Raw genomic sequence first — 22,089 nt, forward strand, 5'->3', positions numbered from 1 at the left:
CTGTCAGTCCGTCTGGGAACAGGAAACTGAATCTCTTGTACCGTGGGGTACCTGGCTGGAGTCCAGACTCACAGGAGGAAGGAAGAGGAGCTTGACCACGCTACAGAGAAGGGGAAGTGACGACTCAAGGCAGCACTGCTGCAGGCTCTCTATAGAGCGCTCAGGCGGCTGCAGCATATAGGAAGCACAGCAAGGGCCCTGCTTGGGGCCCCAGGCCAGCTCGGGGCCCCAAGCAATTGCTTGGTTTGCCTGCCTTGTAGCAACGGGCCTGGTGTTATATAGCAAGTTTACTAACATGGCTACAACCAACTTTAGCATAGAGGGGTAAGCCAGTGGAGATCTTCCCTAACTTCCTGTTTTGTTGAAAATGCTGTATGTGTTTATAGCATGTCAGGGAGAATGCTCTCAACAAGATCTTACACAGCAATGATGACATGAAAGAAGTTCTAATTCACCTCACTGTCCAAAAGTAAAATAAAAAATAAAACTTTTTCAAGAGTTACACTTTGAAAGGTCTGGTTGATTTTTTCACAACTGTCTCTGCCCTGTAGGGAACTGTCATGTGTGCTTCTGAAGTCATGCCATAATTTAGTAAAATGGAAAACAAATGTATTAAGTACACACCTGTCAGAGAGTGAAATACATGTTATGTCATTGCTGTCTTTCCTCGTTCCTCCTTTCCCCTTTATCAACGTGCTAATGATATTATTGAATAAGACCATCCTGTTTAAATTGCATAACTTACTTAAACTCAGTGATATTATCTGTACTTCTCGATGCAGTGCAGACAGATTGCGGTTGGTTAGAGTAGTCAGTAGGGATGAGCCGAACACCCCCCTGGTCGGTTCGCACCAGAACCTGCGAACACACCAAATGTTCTTGTGAACTTTAGAACCCGTTAAAGTCTATGGGATTCGAACATATGAAATCTAAAGTGCTAATTTTAAAGCTAATATGCAAGTTATTGTCCTAAAAAGTGTTTGGGGACCTGGGTCCTGCCCCAGGGGACATGTATCAATGCAAAAAAAGATTTAAAAACGGCCGTTTTTCCGGGAGCAGTGAATTTAATAATGCTTAGAGTGAAACAATAAAAGTGAAATATTCCTTTAAATTTCGTACTTAGGGGGGTGTAATGTAAGCATGTGAAAAAGCACATTTGTGCACATTGTCTCTGCACAAAGTGTAATTTCTCAAATGAATTGTCGGCTCCGGGCAATTCAGAGAGAATTCATTCATAAAAAAAAAAAAAAAAAAAAGCTTGGGGGTCCCCCCAAATTCAATTACCAGGCCCTTCAGTTTCCCATAGACTTTAACAGGGTGTTCCGCGGCTTTTCGAATTTGCCGCAAACACCCCAAGTTGTTCGCCCAACAGGCAATGTTCGAATCGAACATGAGTTCGACTCTAACTCGAAGCTCATCCCTAGTAGTCAGTAGGGTGCTATACATAGCTTCCTGGAAAACAGAAAGCTCCGATAATTCCCACATGTAATGCTGAGCCTCCATGAATGCAAGAACATAAATATAATAAATGAAACAGGTGGGTTAAGGGCAGATTGGCCTGGGAAGGAAAGAACTAGATAATGCTGCATGTCCTCCAGCCAGGAAATATAGAAGGACTGCCTTTCTGACTTACTGCAGCTTCTAATGCACAATGTGAGATGTTAACAGTGTGCAATAAAACCAGAGTAAGTATTTTCAATATAACAGAGGCGCCCGTACAACTGTGTGAGACAAAAAATGGAGGAATATTATATATACTTTATTGCAGGCTAGGAAAGTGATGTTTTCATGTTTTCATAAATAGCACAGTGACGTTCAGTAACATAGATGTAAATTGCTCTATCTTTTGTGTAGCCACACTTTTATAGGTCTCACTCGCACCAAGATTGCAAAGGAGAGCCCAATGTGCCTTCTGAAATACCAGAGCTAAATAAGTCACTTCTAGCCAAAACGTTTTTTTTTTTTTTTATTCTTTTACGTATTTGATATAGTAAGTCCCTGTTGAAGACCCTGTATTCATGACCCTCTGTCATGAATACAGGGCATATGGTGAAATATCGGTTAGTACCTGTTTTGGGTTTATACTTCAGTCTGTGTCCCACAAGTTGTATTTTTGGGTTTACTTCTTGTCCTAGTGACACCCTGTACATCAGGACATAACAAAGTGTCACTAGGACATATAACCTGACGGAAGCCAGAATCCATCTCCACTCTATCCTAAGTGAAAAAGAGGTAGAGATTAGCTTTAACTGAACTTCTAGCTCTGAATTTAGTTTGCCTCTAATATCTAGTGAGTGATGCATCAGCCAGCGACATATATAGTATTTCCATTTATAATTCTTGCCCAGGAGATCTTATTAAATTGCACCTCTTAAAATGTGTTTTTCAACGGTGATTCATACTGGTAATAAACTATTTTAAAAAGAAAAAGAAAGAAAAAAATCATGCTTCCAGTATGTAAACAATGATGACAATGTTGTGCTTAAATGACATAAAACAGCCTGGTGTGCAAAAAATATCCCCCTCACAGCCAGAGACTTACCACTATATATTTCTCTAGCACTGAAAGATTTCACCAATATGTAGAATTTGTTGTGCATTTTTATTGGCTGAAAATCATGGCCATGTGACAGGTTCAGATAGGGCCCACCAAACCTTACCACAATCCCTTCTTCAAAAATAAGAAATGCTTTCAGAATGTGCTATGATAATTGCATAATTAGAAGTCTAAAAAGTAACTATATTTAAGGTTTTTTTTTTGTTTTTTTATTTGTTTCAAATGTACTGAAATTTTCTTTGAAATATATAGAAATACTCATGTCTTCGAATATTGTATTTAAGTCCGTCAGATTGCGACGTCTAATCTAAAATATTTATAATGTGTTTTTGTTTTGCCTGACACCGCAAGAAAACATTTACACTGTAGTTCTTATATCTATGTTGAAACTAAAAAAGAAATAGTAGATATATCAATATTTTTGTTGTTGTAAACAAATTGTTCCAGTAGAAAACGGAGTAAATGTGCCACTGCTTAAAAGCATGTTTTGGCACTCCTGTGGCATGGATTTAAGGTTCTTTAAAACTTCAGAGAGCTTGAACAGCAGCAAAAAACAAAACAAAACAAAAAAACAGGTCTACGTCTTATGTTGTACTACCAGATATCACTGGAAATTCCAAGCTCTCTTGAAGTGATTGGTATAAGAGTATTGTTGCCGTGGTACTCCTGCGGGTCTTTGCCCATGTTGTTGTGGCTCAGCTGTCCATTGAGCATCGTTAATGGTATGTTGCAATATGTATGGTGACTGCCTAGCGGCGCTACGGACAAGGGCGGAGCTGGTTTCTCATAAGCCCTGCAGAAATGTCTCATTTGCATGGCCTCTGCATGATGGTAACCTGTCATTTCTTGAGATGGTGCCAGCGTGCTAGATGTCCCTGTTATGGCAATGGAGGGTACAGTTTGCAGGTCTCCAAAAAGACTTCGCTCTCCGCTATCCATAACATGCTGCCTAGATAGCACTTCTTTCTTTTTTGTAGGCATTTCATAGACTAAGCGCTTCCAAAATTTTGAATTGAGTTTGCTGCTTTTTGGACCATCCCACTTTATAAGTGACTGATGTTTGATGGCATGTTTTAGGGATTCCACCTCTTGATAGTTCACTTTTCCTCTCAGGTTGGTGCATTCTATTATTATGACTTTGATTTCACCACTGGTCAGCATGTTATGGAGTCTGCTGTCCAGCACAAAAATGCTCCATCCTCTTCTGATGACATAATCTGGTGTTAGCACGATAATTAACCTTCTACTCTGCTCCACACACCGGGCAAGGTCTTCCATATATGCTGCAAGAAAACAATTGGACAGTGTTATTCCATTACTGGTGAAGTTTTTTTTTTCTTTATCTATATTTTTGCTTTAATGCCATATGATCTGAATAACTGTTATTTAAAGAGATTGTGACATCTAGGCTAGGAAGACTCCAAAACAATATAGCATAGTTTAGTGTCCGAGATGCTATACCTCCTTTGAAAACCAGCTTAAAAAACACCCACCCATATCTCATAGCTAATATAAAGCGGAATTGAGAGGAAGCAGGGGGTTGTATCTGGTTAAATGTTTGGGAACTGCCTGCTTTCTCACCACTCCTCATGAAGCTTAACCCATGTCCATTAATTAAATGTCCCTGCTCACACATAGCTCTGCTTATATTTAATTATTTTACATAGAAAAGCTCTAGGGTAGTTGTAAAGTATCCAGTTTTTAGTCACGTGTATATATACAAGAGCGAAGTAGACAAGTTATATTTCCAGCTCAACCTTAGAAATGAAAATAATGACCATTGTGCATATCTTACATGATGACAGAGGTGTTCTCTTGCAGTGTTTCAAACACAAAATAATTAGGTCTGCAGAAAGGCCAGAATGCCAGACACAGAGCAATCTCTGGAACTGAAACTACATTCACTCCAGACAAAATAAAGTTTCCAGGTATCATATTCTTCCTGAAAGTGGCGTTTCTTGCTTTCAGCAAGATGGGAATCAGACTCAGAAATCCCTCTTTCCCTTAAGACCTGGGTTTTAAAAGCCATGCTGTTAAAGCCAGTGACCGAGCAGCAGGATAGAATAGAGGTTGCTTGTTTCTGTGTAGGGTCAGCAGAAGTGCTTAGACCTGTGTGAACACTCTGGGAGCAGAGGAAACGCTGAAGGATTGTGCAAACTAGAAGTTATTTTCTACCACTGATAATTGCAAAAATCAATGATGAGGTGGGCAATTGGACCTCTTGGACATTAATTGATTTCAGGTATTCCCCTATGACCTTAGACTCCATGCAAAATTTGGGAATTTGAAGGAAGGGTTTTTAAGGTCCAAAATATGGCAAATATCCCTGTTGGGCCTTGGTAACATTCAACGTATTTACCAAGTGCCAGGGAGAGAGCCCAAGCAATATCCAGTTCCCTCTGCAAACATTACAGGCAGTCCCCACAGGAATCGTTCCCAAGGTTTTACTGAGGTTGATACAATACTTCTTTACACTTAGATACATGGTTTTACAGGCAGTAGTTTTTCACTCCCAGAGATCTTATGCTCGTTTCACCAGTGAATGCTTTGACTAAATTAGATTTTTGTACTTGTGCAAAATCTTTTTTGTCAAATATTTCATTGAGGGACACAGCCTATGACTTGGGGAAGTGGAGTCTTTATCTTATGTTTTCAATATTATATTTGATCACTTCTTGCTGCTCTTGAGCTTTGTCAGTATGCAGTGGTCTAGCCACTAGCAGGAGCTGTGCCTTTGAGATGCCTAGTGCCACCCTCCTCCTCACCCAGAGGTCATATGCTGTGTCTGCCAATAAACTAATTGAATAAAGATTTTAAAGCGAGTTCCAATATTTTCAGGTTTTTATATTGCAATTTAAAATTTGTTGTATTTGATGTTCGTATAACTACTCTCCAGAAAGAGAATTAAACCATGTTTAAAAAACGGCATATAGATATGTATGTCATTGCCATTAATATTTACCCCTATTATATAGAAAGCTGACAGTAGAGCAGATGGAAAAACTGTATATTTTTTCCTTTGATGTGCTTGTAAAATGAGCACAGACATTCCAGAAGACTGCAAAGTTTTTTGGCACACTGTGTGGATCCCGCAATTGTAGCGTTTTGATAATTCTGCTAATTACATGCAATAGATTCTCCTGGAGTGGTGTTCATGTTAATGAGTTTGGCTTGGGAGAAGGTATGAATGATATATTGTGACGTGCATATTTTCCCTCTGCTGCCAGCTAAGGGAAGCTGTCATGTTTGGTGCCAAGTAACAAAGGTATAAGTGATGCTGTGCTTGATCGAGGCTCCAATTACAGCAGCAGAACAATAACACACACCCTTGTGTGGCTGTAACCTACAATTACACAGTCATGAACTTAACTTTGAAAGGACTGTCCAATCAAACCCTAAAGCGACTTGAAATTACCATGTGCCAATGTAATCAACCACTACAGATACCTTAAATTAGTATGTTCAAAGGAAACTCACTATGTGAATCCTCCTAACACAAACATCCATTTTCTGATCTTGTAACATGCCAGACAGGGTTATGGATCAAGCCAAAGGAAAATTTATGAAGTGCACAATGTTCTAAAAAAAGATTTATATATATATATATATATATATATATATATATATATATATATATATATATATATATATATATATATATATATATATATACTGCATATTTTAATGTGGAAATCTGTGGCAGCTGGCGTTAAATTTCTTTTGGGTTGGGGGGGGGGGCGCAAACAAACGAGGAAAAAAAATCCATTAATTGCCACCACTGTGCCCATTAAAAGCCGCCAGTTTGTCCCCAAACACAGCCAGTTTGTCCACAAATGCCGCCAGTTCGTCCCCAGCCCGGCACTTTCCTTCCACTGGTTAGCGTCTTCTTCCTCCATGCTCCCTCGATGTCTTCTCCCGTCCTCGATTTCGCTTCAGCCAAACAGGTGACTGGTAACTAGACCGGTGCACTTGGTTGGCTGAGAGGCGAAGCCAATTTGAGCCTCTGGCTGTTATTCAGATGGCCGGCGCTCCACAGGGGGCCGGACACCTGAATAGTGGGCGGCAGCAGCGACAATAGATATATTCATGCAATGCATGAATATACAGTCAGGACCGTAAATATTGGGACATCGACACAATTCTAATGTGTTTGGCTCTATACACCACCACAATGGATTTGAAATGAAAGATGTGCAGCCATGTCCCCCATGCGGGGGACATGGCTGCATATGTGGGGGACATTAAAAAAAAGTATCGGTATTCGGTATCGGCGACTACTTGAAAAAAAGTATCGGTACTTGTACTCGGTCCTAAAAAAGTGGTATCGGGACAACCCTACCGAATACCGATACTTTTTTTTAATGTGTCCCCAAATGCAGCCATGTCCCCCACATATGCAGCCATGTCCCCCGCATATGCAGCCATGTCCCTCTAGCCATGTCCCTCACATATGCAGCCATGTCCCTCTAGCCATGTCCCTCACATATGCAGCCATGTCCCTCTAGCCATGTCCCTCACATATGCAGCCATGTCCCTCTAGCCATGTCCCTCACATATGCAGCCATGTCCCTCCAGCCATGTCCCCCATACCTTTGCCGCCGAAAGCCACCGCATGGAGAAAATCAAAGCATTCATTTGAATAGCTGTTTTGCCCGCGCGTATAGACACTCCACCTTGCTCAGCATTGGACAGATCACGATCACCCATCCAATCCCGAGCAAGGGGGAGTGTCTATACGCGCGGGAACACTACAGCTATTCAAATGAAAGTTGTGATGTTCCCGCACGCCGTTTAACCAATGCGGCGGCGCGATGCGGCGCCAGCGGCGGGGGGGGGGGGGGGGGGAGTATTCTATTTAGGTATCGGGGGTATTTGCACGAGTACGAGTACTCCCGCAAATACTCGGTATCGGTCCCGATACCGATACTGGTATCGGTATCTGGACAACCCTAACAGATTCCAAATGCAAATAGCACACTTGATATGAACTCTGGAACTTTTATCTGCTCCTTGTGAATGGGATAATGAGGGAATAACACACACCTGGCCATGGAACAGCTGAGCAGCCAATTGTCCTATTACTTTTGATACCTTAAAAAGTGGGAGGCACATATACAAACTGTTGTAATTCCTACACCGTTCACCTGATTTGGATGTTAATACCCTCAAATTAAATCTGAAAGTCTGCCGTTAAAGCACATCTTGCTCGTTTCATTTCAAATCCATTGTGGTGGTGTATAGAGCCAAAAATATTAGAATTGTGTCAATCTCCCAATATTTATGGACCCGACTGACTGTATCTATTGTTGAGTGACGGGTGCAGGAGAGAGGGGGCAGCACGCCTGCACCCACTATGGATGCGACGCCACTGGTGGAAATGAACCAAACAGTTGCATGAGGTCCAGTGTGAAGTTTCCACAGTCAGTGATGATTTGGGGAGCCATGTCATCTGCTGGTATTGGTCCACTGTGTTTTATCAAGTCCAAAGTCAGCGAAGCCCTCTACCAGGAAATTCTAAAGCACTTCATGCTTCCCTCTGCTGACCAGCCTTATGGAGATGATAATTTCATTTTCCAGCAGGACTTTACACATGCCCACACTGCCAAAATCACCAATACCTGTTTTGCTGATCATGGTATCACTGCTTGATTAGCCAGCAAACTCGCCTGACCTAAACCCCATAGGGAATCTGGGGTATTGTCAAGAGGAAGATGAGAGACAGACACACAGAGGCACACCTCAAGCTCTGCAGCCCTGTAGCTCTCATTGACCCTATTATGACTCGCCCCCCTCCCTTCCTGGCAAACTCTCACAACCTATGATGTCATAAGCCTAGGCTTGAGCAGTTCATCTGATTGTTGTGTGTTAGTGCAAATGTGCACTTATTTTCAATGGTTAAAGGGGTTGTAAAGATATTTTTTTTCTTAAATAGCTTCCTTTACCTTAGTGCAGTCCTCCTTCACTTACCTCACCCTTAGATTTTGCTTTTAAATGTCCTTATTTCTTCTGAGAAATCCTCACTTCCTGTTCTTCTGTCTGTAACTTCACATCGTAATGCGAGGCTTTCTTCCTGGTGTGGATAAAGCCTCTTGAGGGGGGAGAGGGCGAGCAGGCAAGTCAAGACACTCTCTACTTTGCAGATAGAGAAAGAAGCTGTGTGTTAGTGGGTGTCCTGGCACTCATGCTCGCCCCCTCAAGAGGCGTTCTCCACACAAGGAAGAAAACCTCGCATTACGGTGTGAAGTTAGACAGAAGAACAGGAAGTGAGGATTTTTCAGAAGAAATAAGGACATTTAAAAGCAAAATGGAAGTATGAGGTAAGTGAAGGAGGACTGCACTAAGGTAAAGGATGCTATTTAGGGAATTTATTTTTTACCTTTACAACCCCTTAAACAACTCTCAGAACTATATCTTTGTTGCAAGTTGATGTAGTAGTTCATAAACCCCTTAACATGTTAAAGCTCAAAAAATGAGCTCTGGGCATAGAAGAACTAAATAATGGCAAAAGGTAGTACTTGACAGACATTTTAGATTTATAAATATCTGGGACAATTTGCCACATGGATACATCTCACTCAGTGCTTGAAATCAAGAGCAGTACGCCAAGGCATCATTGTACGAGATGGAAAGATTTGATTAGATATTCATAGTCTCTAAAGATGCATAAAAAGGATTCTGTGTTCTTTCAGAGTATTTTTATCACAATAGAATTGTTCTTAACATTTGGGACAACACACTTTTTGTCATGAGCCCAGGGCAACCTATTATTATACCACTTAATACAACAATGTTACTGTTGTGCTGAATATGCAGAGATGGAGGTGAAACGTCTTTATCATGTCTTTTCTTTCCTTTGTTGAATAAAAGTGCATACCAGGAAACATTTTGTAATACATTAATAGTCTCACATAAACAAAAACCACAGCAATATACTGAATTGGGCAAGAATGAATTAATGTGTCCTCCTCCTCCACACTAAAGTAATTATTTTTGTCTTAAGAATAAGAAAAAAGATGTTATATTTTCCTGTTCTGTACAGCGGGATTGCACAGAGTGGTTCCTTACCTGTTCTTTGGCAGTCCAGTGCTTTCTGTTCCTCCTCATTCCAATTCCCCGCTTAGCAAGCCAGGTGCTATGGGAGAACCCATGCATGCATGCGTGCTCCTGAGTCAGGCTGTGTACATCCATAGACACAAAGTACCAGTAAGCCACTGGGAGAAACACTGGGATGACAGAGTCATGTAAACTGACCACGGTATGATTACCGTGGTCAGTTTACATAGGGGGGACACAAGAACAGGCAGTATCAACTAGTTTTTTTTAGAACATAGATGGACAAATGACACAGCACAAGCACTATGCTGTATTTTCTGCTTTAAAGGATCAGGAGTATTATTTTTTGTTTTTGTTTTAGGGTTACCAGCACTTTAAGGTAAAAAAAAACTATTTTAAAGCGGAGTTCTAGGCTTTTTATGTTTATTAAAAGTCAGCAGCTACAAAAAGTTTAGCTGCTGACTTTTAATAAACAGACACTTACCTGTTCTACGGTCCAGCGATGCGGCCGCCCAGAGCGTCTCCACTGGCGCCTCCATTGCCACTCAGATTTCGGCTTTATGGCCAGACATGCACTGCGCATGCACGAGTTGCGGTGCGCCATCGGAGTGGACAGCTGATCTTCTGGAACCTGTCATGTGTCCCAGGAGATCGCCTAGAGGGATGGGCCGCCTAGGGCGAGAGGAGGAGTCACCTAAGTGGCCATAGGCGGAAGGAGGAAGTCGGACAGGAAGTCCCACTCCTAACGAAGACCCCACTCCCCCTAAAAAATTACAAATGTGGCATGTAAGGGGGTGAGGAGTGCTTAAAGCAGAAGTTCCACTTTTGGGTGGAACTACGCTTTAACTTTAGAACCACTTTCTTTTCCCAATTGATCAAACTAATGTTGCCTGCCATTGTTGTTAACGCTTTCTTTTTTGGACACTTTTATTCCAATGCCTATCATGAGTATTGTAAAGTTGCTAATGGATATGATTTCTCACATCTACAGTACTAATCCCTGTGCATGACAATCGGTATACTGTTTCCGGGGGGAACAACTAATTGGTAGTTCAGAAAATCTGTTTTGAATGAGATTGTTCCCTTGCGCTAAAAAGCACCAACCTGACAGTGAACACCTCTCCATTTGCCAGTTTTAAAGAGCAAGTGCTAAAGTGAACAAAAGTAACTTAAAGTAAACTGCATATCCTAAAGCCATAAAACTTCTATTTAAAATGTAGCCCACTTTTACCAGTGGGTTATTGTTTCCTCATTCTAGTCAATCTCTTGTACATTTCTTTGTTGTAGTAAGAATGCTTAGGCTTCAACCTGTAGCTTCTACTTCAGACCCTGCAACCAGGTATCTGGTTCATTTGCTTTTTATAATTCTGGGTTTTCTGTATCGTAGTTGTAGCGACCTCCCGGACCTCTAGAGGCCTGATGGTGACCTCCGGAGTCAGAGAGAGCTGACATCCATCTTTGTAGGGTGGGTTATCAGGCATGATGGGTGTAATGCAATATAAAATAATGGGCACCAGCCACTTTTTGAATGCAAATAAATAGATTTATTGTCTCTTAAAAGAACTGTGGGAGAGAGGGTTAGGATCAGGACACCCTTAGGGTAGATGCAATGACAATTAGCAGACTCCGAGACACAATAGGCAGACAGCTTTACAGTTCAAAGCCTCCAGCCGAATGCAACTTCTGTATTGGCAGGACCTCTGTCTCCTAAGCTTTTAACAGTCTCCAAAGATCTTCACACATAGAACTTGACCACAGAGTACGGTTCTTCTTTTATCTCACAGTTTCCCACTGTAGGTCTTCAATCACTGAGCTCCCAGTCTGTCACTAGACTTTCAGATTCCAGCCCCTGAGCTCTTCCACAGCTAACCCGCTGCACACTCCTCAAGTGTCACCTCTGCTAACCCGCTGGGTCCCTTGCTTGGCACTTGCTGAAGCTTTGCCACTTATTCACCATCTCCGGCTGGTGAGAAGACTTCTCTTGTACTTCTTCAGGCTTACTCACAGTAGTCTCTGGTAAAAAGGTGGGATGGTCCTTTAGTGGCGACTTCTTCCCCTTTACTTCTGACCATGACTGGTTCCCCATCTGGCTGAACCTCTGTAACTCGCTGGACTCCAATCCTGCAGTCCCAACCCTATGCTGCTTCTCCTGCTGCTGGATAGACCTCGGACAGCTTAGCAGCCAGGTGTCCCCGAGATAGGCCGATAGCTTCTGGCCCAGCAACCCGTGATGACATAACACACATCCACCCAGACAGCCGTCCAGGTGGCACAGAACCCCTTTCACCTGACTCCACCCAAATAGGCTCTTTCAGCAGGCCAAGGGACTAAAGAAATCCCTGCCAATAGGCTGAGACACCCTATCCATTCATAATCTGACCTTGTTTTGCTCTTGTCAATCTAATGTCACCAGAAACAGTGACAGAAGAGAAAAGGTGCAGCAACTCCAGAATTAGAGAGGGATCAGTGGATCTTCTAACAATTGATCAGAACATTTTACTATCTGGCAAACTAAATTTGTGAGCAACCCTGCCTAAACACCATGGTGCTACATAGTCTATATAATTCAGAATTGTATAGATTCCCTGCACCCTAGGACTTATGTCTTTCTAGGTTGACTGCAGTTTACTATGGGGTATTTTACCTCTTTTCTTACTTTCCCTCCATTTTTTTTTTACAATGGAATCTTTTAACATTAAGATCACTGCACTCCGTGTGGTGCTTAACTCTTCTAAAAGAATGCCACTTTCTAGAGGGGCTTATTGACCTACAAGGTTGACAAACATCAGTTCATGCTGGTTTTCCCTGAATATCTGCTTCCTGTCTGGACTGTGTATATAAACTGCTGGACAGGATGCATGTGGGCATACTTAATGTCCCCCTGCATCAGAGACCCTCTGTATTCGCATTATGTACTGCTTTGCTCATACAACTGATGGTTGGAGGGAAGGTAATAAGGGGCTGGTTTAACATATTTTGTTTGTCAGTGTTCAAACCCCTTCAACTACTTCATGTCTATAGACACCTGATGTCTCCATAAAGTGACCAAACACAGGCTACCAAGAGCCACTATTAATTTCCCACAGTCAGCTCTGACCCTCTGCTATATTCACCTGGCTCAGACCTGCACAACCTGTTATCTTTTCTGAATCTAATACCCTTTTATTTATTTTTATTTTACATAAACTAAAAAAACACAGAAAATCAAAGACACGGGTTCTTTTTTAAAATAAGATAGTTTATACCAATAGACTCTGGTCCAGAATTGTTTGATAGGCAATCCCACTAGACCTGTATTAGTGCACACACCATCTTACTGCCCCTCTGAAAGGTCCAACGCACCTGAATGTTGACAGAGCATGGTACCATCTAAGTAATATTTATGGTAAGCCAGAGCTTGACAAATTTGCTTGGAATCTAGGAGCCAGATAAAAAAGTTAGGAGCCAGGAATGCGCCCCGACCTGCCGAGCTTGCGCGCAGAAGCGAACACATATGTGAGTAGCGCCCGCATATGAAAGTGGTGTTCAAACCACACATGTGAGGTATCACCGTGATTGGTAGAGTGAGCGCAATAATTCTAGCCCTGAACCTCCTCTGTAACTCAAAATATGCAACCTGTGGAATTTTTTAAACGTTGCCTATGGAGATTTTAAAGGGTAAAAGTTTGTTGCCATTCCACGAGCAGACGCAATTTTAAAGCGTGACATGTTGGGTATCAATTTACTAGGCGTAACATTATCTTTCACAATAAAAAAAAGAAAATTGGCCCAACGTTACTGGTGTCTTATTTTTTATTTAAAAAAATGTATTTTTTCCCAAAAAAGTGCGCTTGTAAGACCGCTGCGCAAATACGGTGTGACAGAAAGTATTGCAATGACCGACATTTTATTCTCTAGGGTGCTAGAATAAAAAATATATATATATAATGTTTGGGGGTTCCAATTAGAGGGAAGGAGATGGCAGTGAAAACAGATAGGGGAAGCTCTGTTAGCATTGCTGGTTGTCTCATCATACCAACGGCCACACATGATGGTGCCAGATCACAGAAGGAACCATAGGCCTGCAGAAGGCCGCAAAGCCACGGCCTCAATTACCGGCTGGCGCAATCGCGTGGCAGGGGAGGTGGGGGCACACGGAGACACAGGATAGCCCAGCTGTGCCAGGTCGCTAATTCTAGTCGCAATTGCGACCTGCGCCTGGGTTTTGTCGAACCCTGTAGGAAGCTTCCTTAAACAAGAGTTTCAGTGATCCATTTGCCATTGTGTTCCAGATCTGGGACCATTGATGTGACTCAAGAGAGCCATCCAGATCTTTCCCAAAGAAGAATATAGTATTGGCGTTCCTCTTAGAAGGAACTATCAAATGAAAAAAAACTACTCCTTTGGACACGGGATTGCAAAGGCATATGTGTTTAAAAGGGGTGAAGGTTAAAGGAGAATCTGTTTGAAGCTGGAGTGCACATAATTTTGGATTTGGACGTAACAGAAATGCACAGAGAACAGAAAAAAAGTACACCATTCTACAATAATAATCAACTGGGGTCAACATATTCTCGCGGGGGGGGGGGGGGGAGCATGCATATAATCACTAGAGGCATGTAGGGAGAAAGCAATTAGATAAAGTATTTACCAGGCTTTTAGAACGTGATTGGGACAAAATTGGCAATAATATCTATTGCTGTTGGTGGTACCTGGTATGCTTAATCATAAATCGCAAATTATAAAGGGGGACTGGAGGTTACATCATAGGATGGTTAAGGGAGCTATTTGAAGCAGAAAATGATTTTTTTTTATTGGAAACACTTGGTTTAGCGTCAATAATGTCTTCTTTCTTAGTAAGACTAATAAGCCCACTAGAGACTTAAAAAGCAGAATAGAGAATCAAAAGGGATGTGATGAAATTAAAATGCTGCTTTACTCTATACAGAACATAATATGAATGCACTGCTGTTAAGTAAGTCGATTCTCTCGTATGTTTATTCTCCCAATTTCAGACGCAGGAGCAACTGCACCCTATTAAGTTATACACAGTTATCTGTTCACAGGTCATGATCAACATAAAGAATAACAGCTCTAAATACAACTGATTAAGATATGTTCATTTATCGTCCCTAAACTCCTAAGTGGTTAAAATTGTACTTACTTCCACTGGGGATCATATCTCTGTCTGGAACAAAGAGTTTGTATCCGTAGTGCTTTTCCAGGATATCTGGAAGTATCTCTAGTGCAAACTGTTCTTCCTCTTTGCTTTCATGATCTAAAGAGTCTGGATCCACTTTGGTATATGAAAGATATGCATCATATTCTTTGTTGTCTTTGAAATAAAACATGGGATAAAAAATAACAGGTCAGTAGAATAATATACATATGGGATTTGCATATAAATAAGAAATCGGTTTAGCCATGTTGTGTTATAGGTTATTATGATTTCTTCTCATATTTAAAGGCTTTTAATTTTATTTAAGATGTTATGCCTCATGGGGCATCATATATTTAACCATATCCCCTCTGGAGCAAGTTTTTAAATTTGCACATACAAAATAAAAGATGGGGTTGTGTCGAGTAAATAGATACCAATTATGTCAAGCTTTAATACGTCATTCAACCGTTAAATAGTGAAAATTGACTGTACTCAAAATCATCAATATGTGACGCATTAAATTGTGTTATTGCTTTAATTTTGACGTGCATGGTGATGTGGACATGTTGCACGATCATTTGCATACATGTGTGTGCTCTACGGTGTGTTTTTATTTGTATGTATGAGAGTGGTTGATGTGTGCTTTTCATTTTTTTTTTTTATCAATAATACGTTATTACAGATCCGGGTTTGTACAAAAAAAATAAAAATACACAATCCAACAGATCATGACAAAAGATCTACGTATAATGTATAACATACAAGTCAAAGGGTAATCAGTTCAATACTAGTTCCTGATATTAACCAAATGTCAGGTGTTAGTGGAAAAATAAAGTGTGGAAGTGACAAAACACTATATCAAGATTAAAATAAAAATATTTTTAAGGTATTTTTCAGGTATATTTTTGTGGTTTAATCATAAATCAAGATTATGGTTAGTGCTCATCCCTGGAGAGATCTAGCTGCCAAGTAAGGTCACAAAATAATCAAAAAAGCGAGAACAAACAATAAATTAACTCTAGAGTTATAGAGTTGTACCAGGAACAACATTTAGCCCACGTTTTAAAATGCGATTTGACATGTCAGATCACTGCCTATTGCTAGCAACAGCACCGTCCGAATCAGTGCGATGACGACTTTGCGATGCCACACCGATTTCCAAAAGTAGTTCCTGCACTACGTTTGGCGATTTCAGGGGCGATTTAAACAGACATCTGTGCATGAACCCACACAGCTGCCTGTCAAATCGCCCCCCGAAGTCTGACTGAAATGCCAGTTTAAAATTGTGCGAGTTCAGCTGAACTCGCAAGGTTTTTAAACCGGCTATCAGTGTGAACGTTGGTTAAAGGATAGTTTCACCTTTTGTAACATGTTATACCCATATTCAGGGTGTAACATGTTACATATGCACCGGTCTCTGCTCTCCCTCAATCCTCCGTTCTGACAGCTAGCAGTGGATCTTCTCCCTCTGGCTAGCTGTCACAATCTAAAAAAAAGACGTTACCAGGCGTAACAGATACACACAGTCTGTAGGACCGTGGCATTACAAATGGGGTGCCAAACCTTTTGAAGAGCTAGGGGCCACTTAAGCGACTTGGTTACCAGTCGTGGGCCACATTGAGTGGAGTGGGTGGATGGCAGCCCACTCGGCTCTATAGAGCTTACTCTACTCTCCGCACACCAAGCTCGCAGGTAATAGAAGTCTATGGCTGCAGATGCATGTCTCGGTACTTGTGGATCAGTTTGAAAGCAGCACAGTAACCACTGCAGAACAGATATGCCCATATATACACACACACACACTGTGATTTTAGTAATAAAAACGTACCTTTAATACCGTATTCTATTTCATTCCATCCCAGAGTAGGAGGTCGTGGGCCACATCAGAGGGCTCCCCTGGGCCACTGGTTGGGTACACCTGCATTACACCCACGATCTGCTGATCAGGGGTGCAATGCTCTACAGGTCCCTAACAAAAATAATAAATGCATATTTTTTTTACCTGCAAAAGTGCTAAAGTATGCTTTTAGCTTAATGCATTCTCTGCGTTAAGGTAAAAAAACGTTTTACGTGCAGCGCACCGCTGAAACGACTGACCTCTTTCCCGGAGCTACTTCCGGGTTCGCGGGCTCCAGCTCTGTGAGTGGCTGGAGCCGTGATTTCGTCATTCCCGTTGATGCGTGCAGGAGCCGCCATTCATGACACAGGACTCGGAAGGAACTGCACCCGTGGCCGTTTTGTCAGAGCGCATGCGCCAGTGATGTCACTGGTTGCATTTAATGTAAATAGTTCCTAAACAGTACACACTTAGGAGATATTTACATTACCTATAGGTAAAATGTCTGCAGAGGAAGTTTACTTCTTCTTTAACAAATTGAAATGTAATTTTTAAGTCTTGGGTAGAGAATTTGCCTGTCTTAAAGTGTTACTAAATCAACAACAGTAAAATCAATCTGTATATACAGTAAAGCATGCTTGTTATACTCACTGTGGAACCTAAATGGTTAAACCTCTGCATTGTGTAAAAAGGCTGTTTGATCCTGGCTTCTGACCCTCACCTCCTTCCACTGCTCCCTAATAATTTCCTTATAACGCAGAGTCTATGGAGGTGTGTATTGCTAGAGCGTTTTTTTTTCTTGGGAGTGTGCATGTGATGAGCAGAGGGCCAATCAGTACTGTCCAGCCAGAGGGTCAGGGGTCTTGCAGTCTGATAGAACAGTCAGAAAACTCCCCCTACATGCGTTAACCAGCGCTTGGCTGATAACTGATAGAAGTCACAAGACTGCTCTAACTGTGGATTAGAAAAGGCATTTGGCAGTTTATATTTACTAAAATAATAATAATAAAAAAAAATCATGTTCTGTGGGGGGGATCAGATATAGTATATGCAGGCGGGTTTAGTAACACTTTAAGGCCTCGTACAAACGAGGGGATCTCCGCTGGAAACGGTCCGCCGGACTGTTTCCAGCGGAGATTCCTCCTCTGGATTTTGATCCGATGGCTTGTACACACCATCGGATCAAAATCCGCGCAGAATACATCCGCGGTGACGTGTCACCGCGACGATGACGCGGCGACATGCGGCGACATCATTACGATGCATGCGAGGGAGGGGAGCGGACGGATTGATCCGGTGAGTCTGTACAGACGACCGGATCAATCCGCTGGACACGATTCAAGCGGATAGATTTCTTAGCATGCTAAGAAATTTCTATCCGCTTGAAATCGATTGGCCGGACGAATCTCCGCGGATAAATATCCGCTAGGCCGTACAGACGACCGGATTTGTCCACTGGATCAATCCCAGCGGATAGATCCAGTCGTGTGTACGAGGTCTAAGGCAACATATGTTAACACATGTAGTGTGCTACCCACAAAGCAGCCCCTCTGGCACAACTGGTTGAATGAAAGTCACTGTAAGCATATGTAAGAACACAAGTAAGGATACTTTTATCCTGTATTGATGCGAGTCAGCGTAACTGACCGGTTGAACATATAGTAAATGAGCATGTATGGGTACATTTGGACACAGTCTAGTAGACAGAGTATCAGCCACACCAAAGTAACTCAGAGTCAGGTTCTATACCACTAAATAGAATATGCAGTGCAAAAAATGTTAACTGCAATGTAAATGGTAACCCTACAACTGGGCTAAAATGCACTCTGGCTAGGGTATGGTATAGCATCCACTGTGAGGTACCTCTTGACTGAGAAAGGGGCAAGGGTCTCTGGGTAGCAACTGTAAAGGCAGTCTTTAGTCATGACTCTTCAGCAAGCAGATATTGGGCCCAATGACACCGCTGGTGTGCTTGAGGACAGTCAATAAGGCCTGCAGGCAGCAATCAAGCTATAAAGTAGCTGTCTAGCCAGTTTCTAAGGACTCAGTCTCTAATGGTAGCAACAAGTCATGGCTGCACCTCCCTCTCACCAAACCTGGTGACACAGTAGTCGTGGTCCGTCTGATTAGGTGTCATCTCACTTTGGGTTGCCTAGGAAACTCTGGTCTGTAGCATACCAAAATTTTTATCCTGGCAGTGGTTCCATCCCCCTGCACTCAGGTCACAGATCTGCACTCTCTGGTTTCCCCACACAACAATGTCTTCCCAGTAACTTAGTCTCTCTTTTTCTCTGGAAAGGTTCCCACAGTATGGTGCTCTCACTATTTCTGCCCACACTAAACTGACTACATAGCCTCCAATGAGTAGCTCACCTGAGGAGACTACATGTCCTAGTTTCCTTTGCCTGCTTAAATCATTAGGGAGAGGGGAGGAGGAGTAGTTGCGCTCCAGTCCTCTTATTTCCAATGGGTCCTACCACTGCTGACGGGAGGAGGGGGGGGGGGGGCGAGTTGGGGAATTTCACACAGAGCCTGCAGCTCAACCTTGTCACAGCACAGCCGCTCTGCCATGCTACATGGCAGGAGGGAGAGGCAAGCAAGTGAAAACACACAGAGCCAGCGGCTGCACCCACCTACACATATTAACAAAATCTGTTCCTGTTGTCTGTGACCACATTGACAGGATTTCCTATTTTGTTCTGTTATGTCAGGGAGTAAAAAAAAACTCTCTCTCCTTGGAGCACAGGCAACAATAATTTCCCAACAGAGTTTCTAATTTCTTCTTGCTCTGTCCAAAATTAAACATTTTGTCTAGAGTCAGGCTTTAATGTTTACTATGTTGATGCTCAGTTCCAACATAGTTAACAAGCAACTGATTTCTATCACTGTTAGTGAAGTAAATGAAACTAAAAAGTACAGGAATAATTAGGCATTGTTTATATCATCAATGTTTTTTTTTTCTTGTCAGGTTTCCAATAATAAAGTGACATCCCACAAGTGACTATACTAATGTTTTGACAAATAGGACAATTTTCAGACATGAATAATTGGTACACTGCTTTATCAACATCTGCAGTATCTGTGACTTGCACAGCAGGATTTTAGCTGAAGGAAAAATAGACAGATATATTTATTGCTAACTATGTTGACATAAGTAGTCGTACACAGAACCCCTGACAAGGAAAGCGTGGAAAACATCAAAAAGACATTCTGGATTATTTACTAAGCAAACTGCAGTGTTTAAAGTGCAGTTACCTGCAGCAACTCACCATCAACCAGAAAGGTGACTTATGTCTGTTAAAGGGTATTGCGTTGCTTCATTAAAGGACAATTCAAATAAAATATTCAAGCTTTGAATTTCTTAAGCACACCTGTGAGAACAACATTGACTGCCACTGGTGACCTTAATAAAGACATTTGGCTGACTAGTTATACGGATCCACTGACCTTAATACTTTGAGTGTCTAACATGGAAAGTGTATGCATGTCAGTAAAGTCAAAAATCCATATCTGCTTACTTGTACTGGGTCAGTGACTCTAAGGTTCATTCAAACTTCATGTAGTGGGAGCGCATTGCCACATTGTTTCTGTGATTTTGCCATGTTTTCATGGGTCATGCTAGGGCTGTCAATTGTGTGAGTCTTTGTTGTGCAGCAAAATCGCACCACACCTGGGTTGCTATTATGAATGGCACCGAAAGTTCACGTGTTTTGCCGCCGTTCGCATGCTTGGTCCAAGACGTCAGAAGGGGCGGTGCCTCCGGGTGACGTAGCCAGACATAGCTTACCTATATAAGAACTGTCAAATGGCTTAGCCTACAGTAGGTAGCCAGCCTTCAAGTCGGCTCTGGGCATTTTCATTTTTTTTCCAGGTGCGGTGGGTGGCGTGAGTGACGATCGTTTTACATCGGGGGACACTATTTTTTTAAACTGTGTGTTTTATTACACTTTGACATGTTTTTTTTTTTCGCATAGAGAGGGGGCTCTGGGGGCCCGCTTGTTAAAGGGGGCTTTCAGATTCTGTTAAGCCCCCTGCCCGTAGGCTCTTGTCCCCCATGTAGAGGGCACGTTAGGCTCTTGTCCCCCATGTAGAGGGCACGTGGCCTGGTATGGTTCAGGAGGAGCGGGGGGCGCTCATCCTCACCCCTTTTTTCTTCCCTGCTAGGCTGCATGGCCATATACAAGATAAGGGTCTGGTATGGATTTTGGGGGGGATTTCACGCCGTTTTTTTTTTTAATTGGCCGGATGTTGGCAATAGCAACCACAAGTCATTTTAAAATGTGATTTGACTGTTTTTTTCCCCTTTAGAAAATTTTGCTGCAGCATGTTCTATACATGCTACATATGTGCCACTTTAGAGGCAGAATAAGGGGACACCACCCAGACACTATATTTAAAGGAATTTTTTTATTGTTATTGTTGCACTAACCATCATTATAATCACTGCTCCTGAAAAATATTGTTTTTAAAAAAAAATTGCATTGATACATGTCCCCCAAGGCAGTGCCCAGACCCCCCCATACTACTTTTATGGCCAACTACTTGCATATAATGCCGCGTACCCACGATCATTTTTGGTTTGTAAAAAAAAAAGTTTTTTTAAATATGTAATTTAAAACGATTGTGTGTGGGCTTCAGAGCATTTTTCGGGTTCTGAAAAACGGGCAATTTTTTTCCCGAACATGCTCTATTTTTTCACGACGTTTTAAACGTTGACGTTTTTCGGGTTGTAAAAAATGGTCGTGTGGGCTTTAACCACGTGAAAAATCTGCGAATGCTCAGAAGCAAGTTATGAGACAGGAGCTCATACATACATGAGTTCAGGTAAACTACCATTCGTAATGGAGTAAGCACATTCATCACGTTGACATCGTCCGAATGGAACCCTTTATAGTACGTGTTGTACATTACCGCGCTTTGCTAAAGCATTTTTTTTTTATCGTGTGTAGGCAAGGGCGTTTTAATGATGCAGTTGAAAAAAACGCTGTTTTTTCTAGAGCCTGAAAAACGTTGTTTTTTACAGCCGGAAAATTATCGTTCAAAATGGGCACTTTTGATTTTTCCTGTTCAGCTTCCATATACTTCAATCCGTTTGCCGTTTGGGTTAGCACTTTCCCCCTGTTTGGGAGTTCTGCGGCGAACCAAACTGAGGTGTTCGGCCAATCTCTACTTGGGAATAAGAGTAAAACCAAGGTTGGGAGCTGAACAAGCACTGTATGGTATGAAATGTTTAGATGTATGCATAATTTATTATTATTATGACAAATCCAGGCTAACAAACAATGTGCCATGGAATAATTCTGTACTAAATATGTTATTGTAAAATAAATATTATTATTATCACTATATACAATTTAAAAAAATACACTCAACTTATAAACATAATTGAAATTGAGCATAAACCATTAAAATATTACCCTGCTGCCCTAGGTGTTGGCTCAAGAGTGTCGTTGCAGTAAATGCTAGACATGTGCATTCATTTTCGTCCGAATTTCAGGTATT

At 41.8% G+C, this 22,089-nt stretch overlaps 1 protein-coding gene across 1 annotated transcript in view; it reads right to left on the reverse strand.

The window, feature by feature from the left end:
- Positions 1–1,375: 1,375 nt before the first annotated feature.
- IL1RAPL2 (interleukin 1 receptor accessory protein like 2) overlaps positions 1,376–22,089 on the reverse strand; it is a 935,719-nt gene continuing 915,005 nt past the window's right edge. Inside the window, exons 10-11 of the mRNA XM_040323825.1 lie at positions 14,754–14,924; positions 1,376–3,840 (exon numbers count right to left, since the gene is read on the reverse strand). Coding sequence (XP_040179759.1) covers positions 3,152–3,840; positions 14,754–14,924 — 860 coding nt within the window. The 3' untranslated portion in view covers positions 1,376–3,151. The remainder of the gene's footprint in view (positions 3,841–14,753; positions 14,925–22,089) is intronic.

The sequence above is a fragment of the Rana temporaria genome, chromosome 9, assembly GCF_905171775.1.
Source record: "Rana temporaria chromosome 9, aRanTem1.1, whole genome shotgun sequence".
Lineage (NCBI taxonomy): Eukaryota > Metazoa > Chordata > Amphibia > Anura > Ranidae > Rana > Rana temporaria.